This window comes from Corvus hawaiiensis, chromosome 6 (assembly GCF_020740725.1).
Source record: "Corvus hawaiiensis isolate bCorHaw1 chromosome 6, bCorHaw1.pri.cur, whole genome shotgun sequence".
NCBI classification, from domain to species: domain Eukaryota; kingdom Metazoa; phylum Chordata; class Aves; order Passeriformes; family Corvidae; genus Corvus; species Corvus hawaiiensis.
In genome coordinates, this window is record NC_063218.1 from 58,343,785 (window position 1) to 58,358,431 (window position 14,647).

General features: G+C 47.0%; 1 protein-coding gene across 2 annotated transcripts; it reads right to left on the reverse strand.

The window, feature by feature from the left end:
- Positions 1 to 6,225: 6,225 nt before the first annotated feature.
- On the reverse strand, positions 6,226 to 13,971 carry LOC125327937 (ADP ribosylation factor like GTPase 14 effector protein). Of its 2 annotated transcripts, none has more exons than XM_048308013.1 (4): positions 13,807 to 13,971; positions 9,657 to 10,163; positions 8,562 to 8,692; positions 6,226 to 7,720 (listed from the first exon to the last, which is right to left on the reverse strand). In XM_048308013.1, exons 2-4 carry the CDS (start codon positions 10,077 to 10,079, stop codon positions 7,492 to 7,494), a joined length of 783 nt encoding a protein of 260 aa, XP_048163970.1. In that variant the 5' UTR covers positions 10,080 to 10,163; positions 13,807 to 13,971; the 3' UTR covers positions 6,226 to 7,491. The 2 variants fall into 2 exon arrangements, with proteins under 2 accessions (XP_048163970.1, XP_048163969.1); XM_048308012.1 differs by having other exon boundaries at positions 13,571 to 13,971.
- Between the last annotated feature and the right edge of the window lie 676 nt (positions 13,972 to 14,647).

A 14,647-nucleotide genomic window follows, 5' to 3' on the forward strand; every position in this document is an offset into this window, starting at 1 on the left:
CGCTGCCAGTTTGCCGCCTTCCACCTTTCCAGCCAACCCCACAGAGCATTGGCTACCATCCATGAATCGGTGTAGAGGTAGAGCTTTGGCCACTTCTCTCTTTCAGCTATGTCCAGAGCTAATTGGACAGCTTTGAGCTCAGCAAATTGGCTCGATCCACCTTCTCCTTCAGTAGCCTGTGCAACTTGTCGTGTGGGGCTCCATACAGCGGCTTTCCATTTCCGGCTAGCGCCTACAATTCGGCAGGAGCCATCAGTGAAGAGGGCGTATTGTCTTTCACTCTCTGGTAGCTCGTTATATGGTGGGGCTTCTTCGGCACGTGTCACCTGCTCCTCTTCTTCTTCAGAAGATAACCCAAAAGTCTCACCTTCTGGCCAGTTTGTAATTATTTCCAAGATCCCAGGGCGACTTGGGTTTCCAATTCGGGCGCGCTGCGTGATGAGGGCAATCCATTTGCTCCAAGTAGCGTCGGTGGCGTGATGCGTGGAGGGAACCTTTCCTTTGAACATCCACCCCAGCACCGGTAGTCGGGGTGCCAGGAGGAGTTGTGCCTCAGTGCCGATTACTTCTGAGGCAGTCTGGACTCCTTCATAAGCTGCCAGGATTTCCTTCTCGGTGGGAGTGTAGTTGGCTTCAGATCCTCTGTAGCTTCGGCTCCAGAATCCCAGTGGTCGGCCCCGAGTCTCACCAGGCACCTTCTGCCAGAGGCTCCAGGACAGACCATTGTTCCCGGCTGCAGAGTAGAGCACGTTCTTCACCTCTGGTCCTGTCCTGACTGGGCCAAGGGCTACGGCGTGAGCAATTTCCTGTTTGATCTGGGCAAAGGCTTGCTGCTGTTCAGGGCCCCAGTGGAAATCATTCTTCTTGCGGGTAACCAGGTAGAGAGGACTCACGATCTGGCTGTACTCGGGAATGTGCATCCTCCAGAAACCTATGGCGCCTAGGAAAGCTTGTGTTTCCTTCTTGTTGGTCGGCGGAGACATTGCTGTGATCTTATTGATGACCTCAGTGGGAATCTGACGTCGTCCATCTTGCCACTTTACTCCCAGGAACTGGATCTCTCGGGCAGGTCCCTTGACCTTGCTCTTCTTGATGGCAAAACCAGCTTGCAGGAGAATTTGAATTATTCTCTCTCCTTTCTCAAACACTTCGGTTGCAGTGTTCCCCCACACAATGATGTCATCAATGTACTGCAGATGTTCTGGAGCCTCACTCTTTTCTAGTGCAGTCTGGATCAGTCCATGACAGATGGTGGGACTGTGCTTCCACCCCTGGGGCAGTCGGTTCCAGGTGTACTGCACGCCCCTCCAGGTGAAGGCAAACTGAGGCCTGCACTCTGCTGCCAGAGGAATGGAGAAGAATGCATTGGCAATGTCAATAGTGGCGTACCACTTTGCTGCTTTGGACTCCAGCTCGTACTGGAGCTCCAACATGTCTGGCACGGCAGCGCTCAGCGGTGGAGTCACTTCATTCAGGGCACGATAGTCCACAGTCAATCTCCATTCCCCGTCAGACTTGCGCACAGGCCAGATGGGGCTGTTGAAGGGTGAGTGGGTCTTGCTGACCACCCCTTGACTCTCCAGCTCGCGGATCATCTTGTGGATGGGGATCACAGCATCTCGATTTGTCCGATACTGCCGGCGGTGCACTGTCGAGGTGGCAATTGGCACTCGTTGCTCTTCCACTTTCAGGAGCCCAACTGCAGAAGGATTCTCAGATAGTCCAGGCAGGGTGTTCAATTGCCTAATGCCCTCTGCCTCCACAGCAGCAATCCCAAATGCCCACCTGAGTCCTTTTGGGTCTTTGTAGTAGCCATTCCGGAGGAAGTCTATGCCCAGAATACACGGGGCCTCTGGGCCGGTCACAATCGGATGCTTTTGCCACTCCTTCCCAGTCAGGCTCACCTCAGCTTCCAAAAGGGTCAACTGCTGTGATCCCCCGGTCACCCCAGCGATGGATACAGGTTCTGCCCCCACATGTCCCGATGGCATTAAAGTACACTGTGCCCCAGTATCAACCAACGCATCATATTTTTGTGGCTCTGATGTGCCAGGCCATCGGATCCACACCGTCCAGAAAACTCGGTTCTCCCGTGCCTCTTCCTGGCTAGAGGCAGGGCCCCTCTAGCCCTGGTTATCATTCTTTCCCTGGGCGTACATGCTCGAGGTACCTTCAAGGGGATCCGACATATCATCCTCCCTTCTGTAATGCCTGGCAGCTCGGTCACGGGAGGCTGAGGAACCCCCTCGGTTAGTGCCTCCCTCCTTGAGTTCACGCACCCGCGCTGCCAGGGCAGAGGTGGGTTTCCCATCCCACCTTCTCATGTCTTCCCCATGCTCACACAGGAAAAACCACAGCTCAGCTCGTGGGGTGTACCCTCTCTCTCTAGCAGGGGGACGACGGGCTCTGACTTGGGGGCCTGTGACTCGCACTGGTGCCACACTGACCCTCCTCATCTCCTCCCTCATCTCCTCCATCTTCTCCTTCATCTCCTCTTTGAGGTCCTGGACCACAGCAGAGACATGAGCTTTCAGCGGGCCATTGATCATGCTGTCATAATGCCTGAGCCTGTTGGCAACAGAGCCCACTGTTTCTCGGGTATTGTCAGCATCAATCGTTGCAATGAAGGTGGTGTATTGCGATGGCCCTAGCCTTGCCAGGTTCCACATCATCTGTCCTGTGCACCTGACCTTATCGGGGTCATTATCATGCTGTCCATCCTTCCCAAAGAGTACCTCTAATATTGCCACCTCTCTTAGCTGTTGGATCCCTTGCTCGAGTGTCTTCCACTGCATTCTATGATGATACTCCTGCATTCTTTCTTTGTGAATGAACCTTTCTCTCACACTCATTAAGAGCCGCTCCCAGAGAGAGAGAGGCCCTGGCTCCCTCACAAATATCTGGTCCACACCTGGGTCCTGGGTCAACGATCCCAGATACCTTGCCTCACCACTATCCAGTTGCACACTTGTGCCCATAAGGTCCCAAACCCGAAGCAGCCAGGTGGTATAAGGCTCACGCCCCCTTCGCACAATGTCATTTCGCATAGCACGGAGACTGTCGTGCGACAGGGACTCAGTAATGATTTCTGGCTCTGGCTCTCCTGCTGGTTGTGAGGGCCCTGGTTGCCCATCATCATTAACTGGTCGTACTGATTTGGTCTTATACTTCCTCCTTTGCACAGGGGCGACTGCTGCTGGCTGTGGTTGTCCTTGTGGTTCAGCTGAAGCCTGGACGGTTGTAACATCCGTGGGTTCCACTGCTGCACCATCGGACTCACCCTCTTTGGGGCAGGGAGAGGGTTTTTCACTAGCTGAGGAGGTGTATTCCCTTAGCAATTGGCATATCTCCTGGCGCACCTGGCCCATCTCCTGGCACATCTCCTTGCGCACCTGGCCCATCTCCTGGCACATCTCCTTGCGCACCTGGCCCATCTCCTGGCATATCCCCTGGCGCACCTGACCCATCTCCTGGCACATCTCCTTGCGCACCTGGCCCATCTCCTGGCACATCTCCTTGCGCACCTGGCCCATCTCCTGGCATATCTCCTGGCGCACCTGACCCATCTCTTGGCACATCTCCTGCATCCCTTTTGCCAGTACCCCCACCCAGTTTGGGTAGTCCATTTCTGAGGTGGACTGTTGGGCGGTATCAGTCTGTGGGGCGGGATCTCTAGTGTCTGGGGCTGTGGCAGGCTCTGGCTCTGGGGTAGGATCTCTAGTGTCTGGGGCCATGTCAGGTTCTGGGGTAGGATCTCTAGTGTCTGGGGCCGTGTCAGGTTCTGGAGCAGGATCAGGCTCTGGGGTAGGAACTCTACTCTCTGGGGCCATGTCAGGTTCTGGGGCAGGATCTCTAGTCTCTGGGGCTGGTGTCCGGGTAGATATCCAAGCCAATCTCAACTTATCCTTGAATGCTAAATAGAGTAGGCCTATCAGCAGCAGATGGTTAGTATTCAGAGGGAATTTAAACCCTTCGAAAATTGATGGGGTGGGCCCAAAGAACTGGTTGAGGGGTTGGGAGAAAACTTCCCCTGGTGTCATTTCCTCACAGAAGGTACCATTGTTAACATAACCCCAAAAACATGTGCTCAGTGTGTGATAGCTGTTTATCCATGTGCCCACATTCCGGAGGAAGTTAAAAACCCATGAATTCCTCACCTTCTCGACCCATAACGCAAGCTGGATAACAGCAATGGTAGCCTTAGTCAGAGGACCCATATTCAAATAAGGAGCTGCAAAGGGGAAGAATATAGCCACGGCTACATGCCACCCAAACCAGGGTAAACTAGACCACATAGTGCTGCCTAACAAGGTTCCAATATCCAGCACACAAAATAAAGTTATCGAGGAACTGTTATTCCTTTTTCACCTCTATCTCTTAATGCCCTCAGGCCCCACATTGGGCGCCAAGATCTGTCTCGGTTTTGAAAGACAGGTGTCTGCTAAGGAAGGCAGAGGCCCCCCTTGAAGTGGCAGATATAACCCCTTTTCCCTCCAAGTTATTATATTTTGAAATCAAGAGCCTTTAGGCGAAGACGTGGGAAATAGGAATAACAGTTCTTTACTATATATATATATGTGTATAACCAGTCAAACAAAACAACAACAACTATGGCAGTAACAGCAATCACAAACCCAGTGCCAGCCTTCTCGGCTGTCGGGCCCTTTCCCCTCGGGTGCAGTTCCGCTCGCAGCCGGCAGGGGCGCTGGCGGCTCCCGGTGAGCAGGGCAGGTGCGATGGTTCCCCCGCGGCTGCAGGGGGCGCTCCGGAGCGAGCTCGGGAAACCCGCGGCACTGGGGGCCTGGGATCCCGGGAAGGGGTGGAACAAAGGCTTCACAAACCCCTGGGCAGCCGATCCCGGGCTCTCAGGAACAGCAGGCTGGAATGGCAGGGACGAACGCAAATCCCGGGTGGCAGACGAGATGTATCCAGATGGGAAAAAACCACGGAGGCCCAGGCAGGCAGGGCGAGCAGGGCTACAGCGTAGCGAAAGCTCGAAGCAGCAGCGGAGCAGGACAGCCACAGCTCGGTCTCCAGCAGGGCAGGGAAAAGCGGCTTTTGGGGTCCCGGCGTTGCTTCCAGCAGGAAGAAAGAACGGCCAAAAAGAAAGCAGCAGCAGCTCCTTTCTCTGCAGCTTCTCTCTCCGGACGCTCAGAGCGAACTGTCCCCACACCCAGGTGTAGACAAAAGAGTAGCCAGGCCCGCCCCACTCCCCTTTTTGTCTTTCTTAAGTACAGCTATTTGTCCCCTAGCAACATGCATATGGGAGAAAATTCCTTTAACAGGAAAACCTAAGACTAAACTAAAACCCCAACATAAAGTCTGACTTGTAACAATGTCTTTTAAGAGGAAAATGGTTGTGGGGCATGTGGAACTGTATAAATACATGCTATTGAACTTAGTAACACACTACAGCCTAGGCATGTTAAGGAAATGCAGTGAAATGGAAATGTCCTAAATATGTTAGGATGATATGTGAACAGTGAACACCAAGAAGTCATTTTTTTACCAGAAAAAAACCCAAACCCCAAGTCTCCTTAGGGACAGTACCCACTACTTGATGCAGGTTTTTAGTCAAACAGCAGTCCTGCGCATTTTGTTAGGAAACAAGTGTTTTATCTGGGAAAGTAATCACCTGCTAGTGCATCTGTAAAATGAGAGGCTGAATGTACTAACTTTGCAGAGACTTAATGGAGATGGAGAAGTACAGCTCTAATAACGGGATGCTCTAGGCATTCAGTAGTTATTGAATCCAAAATCTGGCTGCGGACCAGAAGCGGTCAGTTACACTCATCACACATGTGGAAGCCTGTTAAATTCATTAACAATGGGTATTGCTGACTCTGGTCTAATTAAAAAAAAAAATAAACGCATGTAAATGACATGACTCAACCTCAACCAGCTTTTCCCCTCTCACTCTCCTGGAAGTTACCTGTTTATATTTTCATTTAATTCAAAAGATTGCTTAAGAGATGAAACAGATCCAAACATGGATCAAGTGCACAAGATTCACTGCTGTGTCAGATGCCACTGGCATGGAAGGGAAGCAAGCCATGGCTGTTACTCAGCTGTGGCACTGCTGCCTGGAAAGCTGCAAAGACTCTGTGGCTCTGCCCAAGACTCACCTCATGGTTCTTGTGATAAATGTGGCTGGAACCCAAGGCCAATGAGAGATACCCACTTGCAGAAGAGCCAATGCTCTGACCAAAAAAAAAAGGAGTCTGATTATTTTTATAGCAGATTTAATAAAAATGTAGTATCTCAGTGCTTACTCCAGCAGGACCAGCAGATGTCAGCACAACTCAAAGCATAACTTCGGGTTTTGGCAATGCAACGTTCGTGACACTCGCCAGAAAAGAAAAAAATCTGCTGAACAAATAGCAAGATTATACAACTTTACCAAGTATGTCTGCAAGAAGCTAACAGCATTATTGAAAAAATGTGACCCAACAAACATGCAGATTTTCCAAGTTATCAAAGAATAGGAAATTTATACAAAACACAACAAAAATACAAAGAATAAAAATGTTACCAATATTTCATTTATAAAATCTTTTCTGTACACCTTGTTAAAGTTTAGTATTCTGAGGACAGATAATGTATCAACCAAAGATACTTCCAATTCAGCAGTGGTTTTTTGGTAACAGCCTAGATAACCTTGGTTTGGAAACAGATGCTCAAGTTCATTTCAGCGGTGTATAAACCTTTAAAATCAGTAAAAAGAGAAAAAAACAGGGAGAGGGTTGTCGAAGTACCGGTTCAGACCAATTACAGACTGATAACAGAGCAAAATGATTTTAATTTTGCTCTACAGAAACAAAGTAATAAATTATACTTTAACACAACGCCTTAACAGTTTAATTTCAGTATTTTAAGAGTGAGGCTTGAATTCATAAGGATAACTTGATTTCCAATCCCAGTAACTGGGACGAGATCTGAACACCTAAATGCTCTTTTTTTGACTCCTTTTTAAATGAACAGGACTGGATTTACCAGATGCAGCTTCAATACTCTACAGATGATACAGCATTCACTATTAATACTAGAGAGAGCCTTATTAATACTGCATGTAAATTCATTGAGAACTTTCAGTGTTTCACATAAAACAGGTTAAAACCCATGAGATCCTGAACTAGAGAAGGAGAAATGAGGGATACATGCAGATGGTACATTCTATAAAACAATGTATGAAGCAGTAGTGAGTGGCTCAGGGTAGATCACATTAGAATTTAGCACCCTGCACTTTAATACAAAGACTGCCCAGTGAGATCTTACTGGGATGACTAAGAAGCCTGAGTACAATGCAGACTCAAGTGTGAAAAGACAGCAGCATGATTATGTCCATACTGAAAATGATTGTGAAAGTGAGTACATTCATCACGTGGATCATCACAAATTCCAAGGGCTTCCATTCAACTACTAAATGCTGAATGTGCGGTGTTTAATCAAAGCATGGGCCACAGAGTCAGGATTAAATAATGCACACTTACACTACCCAACATGCTTATTTCTAATGATCTCTCCTCCCTCTATCTCGATCTGCTCGTAGAGCCACTTGCGGTCACAGCGACATTCTGTGCCGCATTTGTTGGAGCCACACTTGGGGCAGGCATAGAAACAGCCCAGGCAATCTTCATCCAGGCAGTCACACAGGTCCATCCCGCTGTAGAGCAGCAGGCCCTGGCTATCGTACACTTTACTCTTGGCTGGCAGAACTTGCCTGTACAATGAAAACCAACAGTTATTTTCCATGTTAAAATCCACTTTGATGCCAAGTTGCTAGTATTTGTGGAGGGAAGTTTGCTTTCTTCAGGTGTTCACTTTAACACTGTTAATTTCAAAGATATACATACCTTACTGTATTTGACAACATTTCTCAGTCCTAATTGTCTCTCCACTCTGTGCCCAAATTAAGCAGAAGAAACGGAGGGAGAGGAAAGGATGTGTAGTTGGTGAGCAGCACATCTAGTATCTGTTTCTGTCTGGTACAGTTACACTTAGGTGGAGAGCAGGGGCAACACATTAATGTGATATTCCTTGCATATTTTGACAAATAGAAAATGTCCTTTTTTTTTTATTTAACCAGTCACATTAGAAGGTTGTAACTTGTCATCTAGTATTGTCCAACTTGGACATTAACTTTGTTTTTCAAAAGGAAGGTAAGATCCTAATTTGCACACTTTTTTTACCAAGTGTAACTATTGAGTTTACTGAAAGACAGTTAACTCCAATATTTTAAGTGTAGCCTACTTGAACTTACTATATTCAAATTCAGCTTACTATCAGAATTTTAGCTTATGCATGTATTAATAGCTACATCTATGGTCTGTGTAGTATTGTTGTGCCTCACAAACACCTTTCTCTGTTTGCCTGAAATATGGACTGCAAGCAAACACTTTACCTTCTATTTATCTCAGGAATGACAGTGGTCTTCGACATCCCTAAAATCAAGAACCCAATCCATACACACACAAACATCCACATAGATAATGTTATAGGCTGACCATCAAGGATATTTTATTTTCAAATGGCAGTTAATGTAAATACAACTAACAAATTACCTGTCTGAATTAAACGCTGCAATTTTTGTTTGCAGCCTTCTTTTCTCCCTTTTACTGGTCTCCGGAGTGAATTCAGTCTGTCGTCCTGGATTAGCAAACTGGAGAGACTTCAAAGCCTTAGCTGTACGCCCCTGAAGAAAGAGAAAATGTCACTTAATTATAAATACAAATCTTAATCTTAAGAAAATGTCCAGTCAAGGATATTGTAATAACCTAGATGAATTCTTGACCTATGATTCTATGATTTCCCAGGAGACACAATTTAAGTCTTAAAATCTTTATGTCAGAGACCTATACCTGTCTCTGAATTCAGCAGCATAAGCTTTATAGTAGCAGTTTTAATCAATGCTTTCAAATTACTCTCCTATCAGCCTCCTAATCATACTGACATGTAATTGAAAAATACAGTTGGGGAACAGCTCCTAGACTGCAACTCCCCTTTGCTCAGGGTGCACACAGACAAGCTCTTGCTGGTTTGGTTGCCCACACTACAGATTCCCTGTGCACAGCCTGAACAATGCACTGAGCAAGGTACCAGCCATATTCCAAGCTCAGCACTTGGATAACTATCCTCCCACACCAGTTCATCACTGCCCTTGACCAAATGCCACGGCCTTCACAGCCCAGACACAACAAGAGGACACTTAATTCACCTCAATGCAGGTTCATTTTGTAATGAACTGCAAGAGAAAACACTTTTTTTCCGTGGTTTTTTTTTTTTTTAATTGAAGAGACATCTTTAGAAGCAACTTTTGCAGTGTTCAGTTTCAAGGACAGGAATTTGTTGTTTGCAAGGCTTGAATAACAGCTTAAAATACTAGTAGCAATCTGGTATTTACATGAATTTATGAGTTGTAAGTCACCCTAGTAGACACAATTTTTCAAAACTTAAAGGCCAAAATATTTAATTAGAGAAGAAGATTTTTAAGGCCCTCCAAATAAAGTTTTTAATGCAGTAAACTCCTGCACATCTAAAAGACTACATCCTTTCTTATTTCTATGAGAGTAAAAGTTAATTTCTTTATGTAGTAGTTATATGAACTCTAATAGCTTGCAGAATGTAGAGGGGATGGGAAAACAGATCCATATACATACATCTGGGTCCAGTTTTCTTCTCTGTCGCTCTTCCGGTTCCACATCCACACTTCCATTTATTATCTGCATACATTTGGGACAAAGCTTCCAACCAGGTACAAACTGTCTTCCAAACTTGGCACTTAGAAAAGTTGCATCATCTAAGTCAATTGCTCGCAAGTTTTTCTTTGATAGTTTTCTGTGTATGTTGAAGGGATCACAACAGGATTTTTGTAAGTCTTCAAATCTTTCGATGTAAATTTTTGCATGCTGGAAGCAGATTGTGTTGTTCTCTGACAGGGTTACTCCAGTCCTAAGCTGAAGTAGCAGGAGGTCAGATGAAGATATATCTTCTTTAGTCTTGAAGCCAGTGTGACGGGTGTAATAGGTCTTGTGGCATTCATTGGTAGCTTGAAGCTGAACTCCAACTGAACAAGGATCCATTTTACTTTATCAGAACAACTTATTTCATTTATCTTGCCTATAATGAATTCTTTGAAGCCTTTATGAGCTTCTGTGAAGATCACCCTAGAGAAAGCATTAAAATCAATCAGATTCGCCATGCAAACTTTTATCCATAAGCCAGACATACTGCATTTAAGTAGTTTAAAAAACATGTAAAGAAATTATAGCCTTCTGGACTAGATAAAACTAAAAAGATACTAAATTTATTCTGGAATTAAAACATGCATCTTCTATTTCTTTCAGAGGCTTTTTTTTTTTTTTTTTGCTAAAATAAGTATCTATTCAAAATGTTTAGTAGCATTACTTTCTCAAGAGCAATCTGGGAGCAAGGTATGAGGTGGATGAATTGTTCACACAGCAGCCTGCTGTGGTCATTGGTTTTCTTGGGGACCCCATCTCTTGGGACAATCCCTGTTAGTCAAGACCGAGAATGCCCACAGAAAGGGACTGCTGATGGCTAAACAATTCACCCATCCTGTTTCCAAAGGGGAAAAAAAACTGCACAAGGTAGGCTGCACAGACTGGCTGATGTCAGTCAGCAATTGGCATCCAGCAGTACTTTCCTGTATGTTCTTCCTACGTATATCAGGTGCAGGTCAACACCCTGGATCAATCTGAGCCTTCCAAGAACCAGTCTGGGCTATGCACCAAGATTGGTGGTTCCAGATGTGTGTAGTTTTGTCGTCACGTGGCCTGTGTGTGCAGTTTGTGTGCATGTGCCCTCCACTGGGTAGTTATTATACAGTTATACACTAATTCAATTACCAAATTAAATTACTAAATACCAAGTGAGCCACTGCAGACTGGTCTCATACCCTGGCCAAAGTTTGTTGCTAGTCCAATGCTGGCCCTAACACACCAGAGCCTGAGCCCATCTTGCCCTATTTTCCACTGCAACATAAAATATAAAAAACAAACTTCTACCAAAAGAAAGGAATCCCTTGCTCTCAAATCCCCCAAGATTAGCCCAGTTAGGCTACCTTAATTACAGTGAGTGTAGCCTAACTGGGATGCTTATGTTCACCTACATCCTATTCTGCAAAGGCAAAACCCAGAAAAATGAAGAAGCAGTGCACTGGTTGTGTCTGGGATGGAGTTAAATTCTTCACAATAGCTGTATGTACGGGGCTGTGTTTTGGATTTGTGACCAAAACAATGCTGATAACACGCTGGTGTTTTCGCAGGGCTTACACAGCATCACAGCCTTTTCTGCCTCTCACCCTGACAGAGTGGGGCTGCGGGTGCACAAGGAGTTGGGAAGGGAAGGAGCCAGGACAGCTGACCCCAAGTGACCCAAAAGATATTCCTGAGCATGTGGCCTCATGCTCGGCAGTAAAGTGGAGGCTGGTGGGCAGGGGTTGCTGGGAATGGCTGAGCATTGGTGAGTTGGTGGTGAGCAACTGTCTTCATTTGGACTGCTTGTTTTTTTCTTGGCTTTTACTTTCTGCTCTCTTTTGGTTTTCTTTTCATTTTTCTTACAATATTTTTAGAAATGTCTTTTAATTATTAAGCTCATTATTATATTATCATATTAATTTTTATCTCAGCCCACAACTTTCTCACTTTAATCCTTCTGATCCTCCCCCCAGTGAGCAGGGTGAGTGAATGGCTGTGTGGTGCTTAGTTGCCAGCTGGGGTTAAACCACAACACACATTTATTAGTTCTAACCACTGAACAGGGTAATATGGCCTTTTAATCAACAGAAGACTCTACCAGTTGTCCAGTACAAAAGAGTCTGGGATTCTACTCTCAATAAAATAAAATCAAATAACATCATAAAAATCTAACAACATGAAATGAGTAAGTTTAGCCAATATACAAAAATATGAACACAACCGTGCAAGAGCTTAAAAGAGAATAGTAAGTCAATAGGATTTTTAGAATTATTTAGAAAGCCACTGCTTGGAGTATTTTTGCTGCAGAAATGCTCTTGACTGCAATACTTCAGTTTTTCTGAAGCAGATGTTTGTATCTGAAGCAATTACATTTTTCCATATATTAAACTGTATGTATGCACAGTAATTGAAAGGTCTTGCATAAGACATGATATTTCCTAGTGATTTAACTGATGCAAATATAAATGATCTGTGAGGTTCCACTTGGGCCAGTAAACTTGTCTGAAAGTATAATCCTATATCTGATTTGAGACACAACTGATTATAACTGAACGAACATTTTTAAACAGGTTTTCTCGGCCTACTGTTAGGAATGCTGCAACTTCCACATTTAAATTAAAGCAAGAAAAAACACAGGCACAAAGAGTCCCAAATGTAGAGGAATTACACATACAATGTTATAAACCTGTGAGAAAAGTGTTTCATTCTGAAAACAATGCAAACCCGGTTCTGTTTTTTTGCAAGCGATCTGAAAGTACAAAGACTTCAGTATTCTAATGCTTAACACCAATTTTTCAGGTCAAAACCTAAATCCTGTGTTTTTAGGGCTATACCTAGTCCACTCCTAAGTTGCTAGGCCATCTGAACTCTTCTTCACTCACATTTCTGTAGTCTAAGTTAACGCCTGAAGTTTTGAGCTTTTCACATCTGCACTGAACAATACACATAAGAGGTAAAGGGTAGATTTAAATGAAATTGAAAAAATTCTTATTTCCAGTGGCTGCCGAGCAGTGACTGTGGGAAGTTTCACTACACAGAATTCCCAGTGCCTTTGCCTATTTACATGCTTCTACTGCAGTACTGACTTTGAATGATTTTTTTAAAAGTTTTTTGAAAGACCACCTATCAAACTTCACCATCTTAGTGAACGAGCTCTAATGACAATTAATCTTTTTTTATTAGCTGCACAAAGTTTGTGTTTCAAACCAAGGTAACCAGAACTGTGAAAGATCAAAGTTCACTGCAGCTGAGTTAACATTTTAACAGCAATTTAGGCAATATCAAATAACTTTACTCAAAGAAGGCTGTTACAGGCTCTGCACCAAGCCTGCTTCAAGCACTAATGTGCATTTTTGACTGATTCCTGCTGCAGAAGGTGGGGTTTGTGTGTGTGGCTGAAACACACTAGGTCAATATACAAGAGATGGCCTGAATTTTCAAAATTTGCACATGGACTGTAAGTCAGAACTCTTGGAATACGTTCTTATTGAGAAACCCAGTTTGTCTTCTAAGGAAAAAAAAACCCCAAATAGTTATTATCATGCTATCCCTATCAGGTATCTGTTTTGACAGCTGACTATGCTATGTAATGTTCCCTATATTAAACTGCGGGAGAACACAACAGGTCTGTCACCTCGGTTTGTTCAAATGATAGAACTGCCGACATAACTTAGGGATCTCATCCACCTAATTCACAGGAATTCTTGGCGGAAGCTTCAGCGCGTTTCTTCTCTTCTGCCCTTGGGAGGAGCACACGGCTGCTTCTCCTGTGAATTCTCCTTGGTGGAAAGCGCTGGAAACCCCAATAAACAAGGTTTGTATGTGCACCTGTGCAATGGTTAATCAGTGCTCACCGTAACAAACGCCACAGGCCAGAGCTCGATGAGGAGCAGCACAGAGCGGAGGACGCCTGCCGCCCACCCGGCACGGGGCTGGGGGGGCACAAGGGAAGGAGGAAAGTGCCTCACACGGGCAGCACTGGCCTAGGACTGCCACAGGGAAAGAAAGGCCTGGCCCTTCCGCTGCCGGACGCGCGCCCTCAGGGCGGCCCCGCCACCTCCCCTCGGGCTCTCTCCCGCCGTGCCGGTACCTCCCTGCGGTGTCTGTCCCGCCGTGCCGGTTCCTGTCCGTGGGCTCTGTCCCGCCGTGCCGGTCCCTGTCCGTGGGCTCTGTCCCTCCGCGCTGCCGCCATCAAACACCCCTCACCACAGAGCCGCGGGGCGGCCGGGGCGGCGCTTCCGGCCGAGGAAACTGAGACGGCGACACCTGGCGGCGCGGAGGGGGGACCACAGCCCGCGGTGTCCGGCGGGCCCCGGTGCTTCCCGGTGCTTCCCGGTGCTTCCCGGTGCTTCCCGGCGCGGGTGGAGGGGCCGGGGCTGAGCGAACGCTCCTGGCGGCGGCTAGTGAGCGGAGGGCTGCGGCCCACTGCAGGCTCCGCCGTGCTGCAGTGCGGCGCCGGGGCGGCAGAGGGAGTGCGGCACTGATCTGGGGCCGGGGCCAGATCCGGGGGCTATCCCGGGAATGCCCTGTGCTGTCCCGGGAATGCCCTGTGCTATCCCGGGAGTGCCCTGTGCTGTCCCGGGGGTGCCCTGTGCTGTCCCGGAATGCCCTGTGCTGTCCCGGAGGAGCCCTGTGCTATCCCGGAGGTGCCCTGTGCTATCCCGGAATGCCCTGTGCTATCCCGGAGGTGCCCTGTGCTGTCCCGGGAATGCCCTGTGCTGTCCCGGAGGTGCCCTGTGCTGTCCCGGGGGGGTGCCCTGTGCTGTCCCGGAGGTGCCCTGTGCTGTCCCGGGAATGCCCTGTGCTGTCCCGGAGGTGCCCTGTGCTATCCCGGGGGTGCCCTGTGCTATCCCGGGGGTGCCCTGTGCTGTCCCGGGAATGCCCTGTGCTGTCCCGGGGGTGCCCTGTGCTATCCCGGAGGTGCCCTGTGC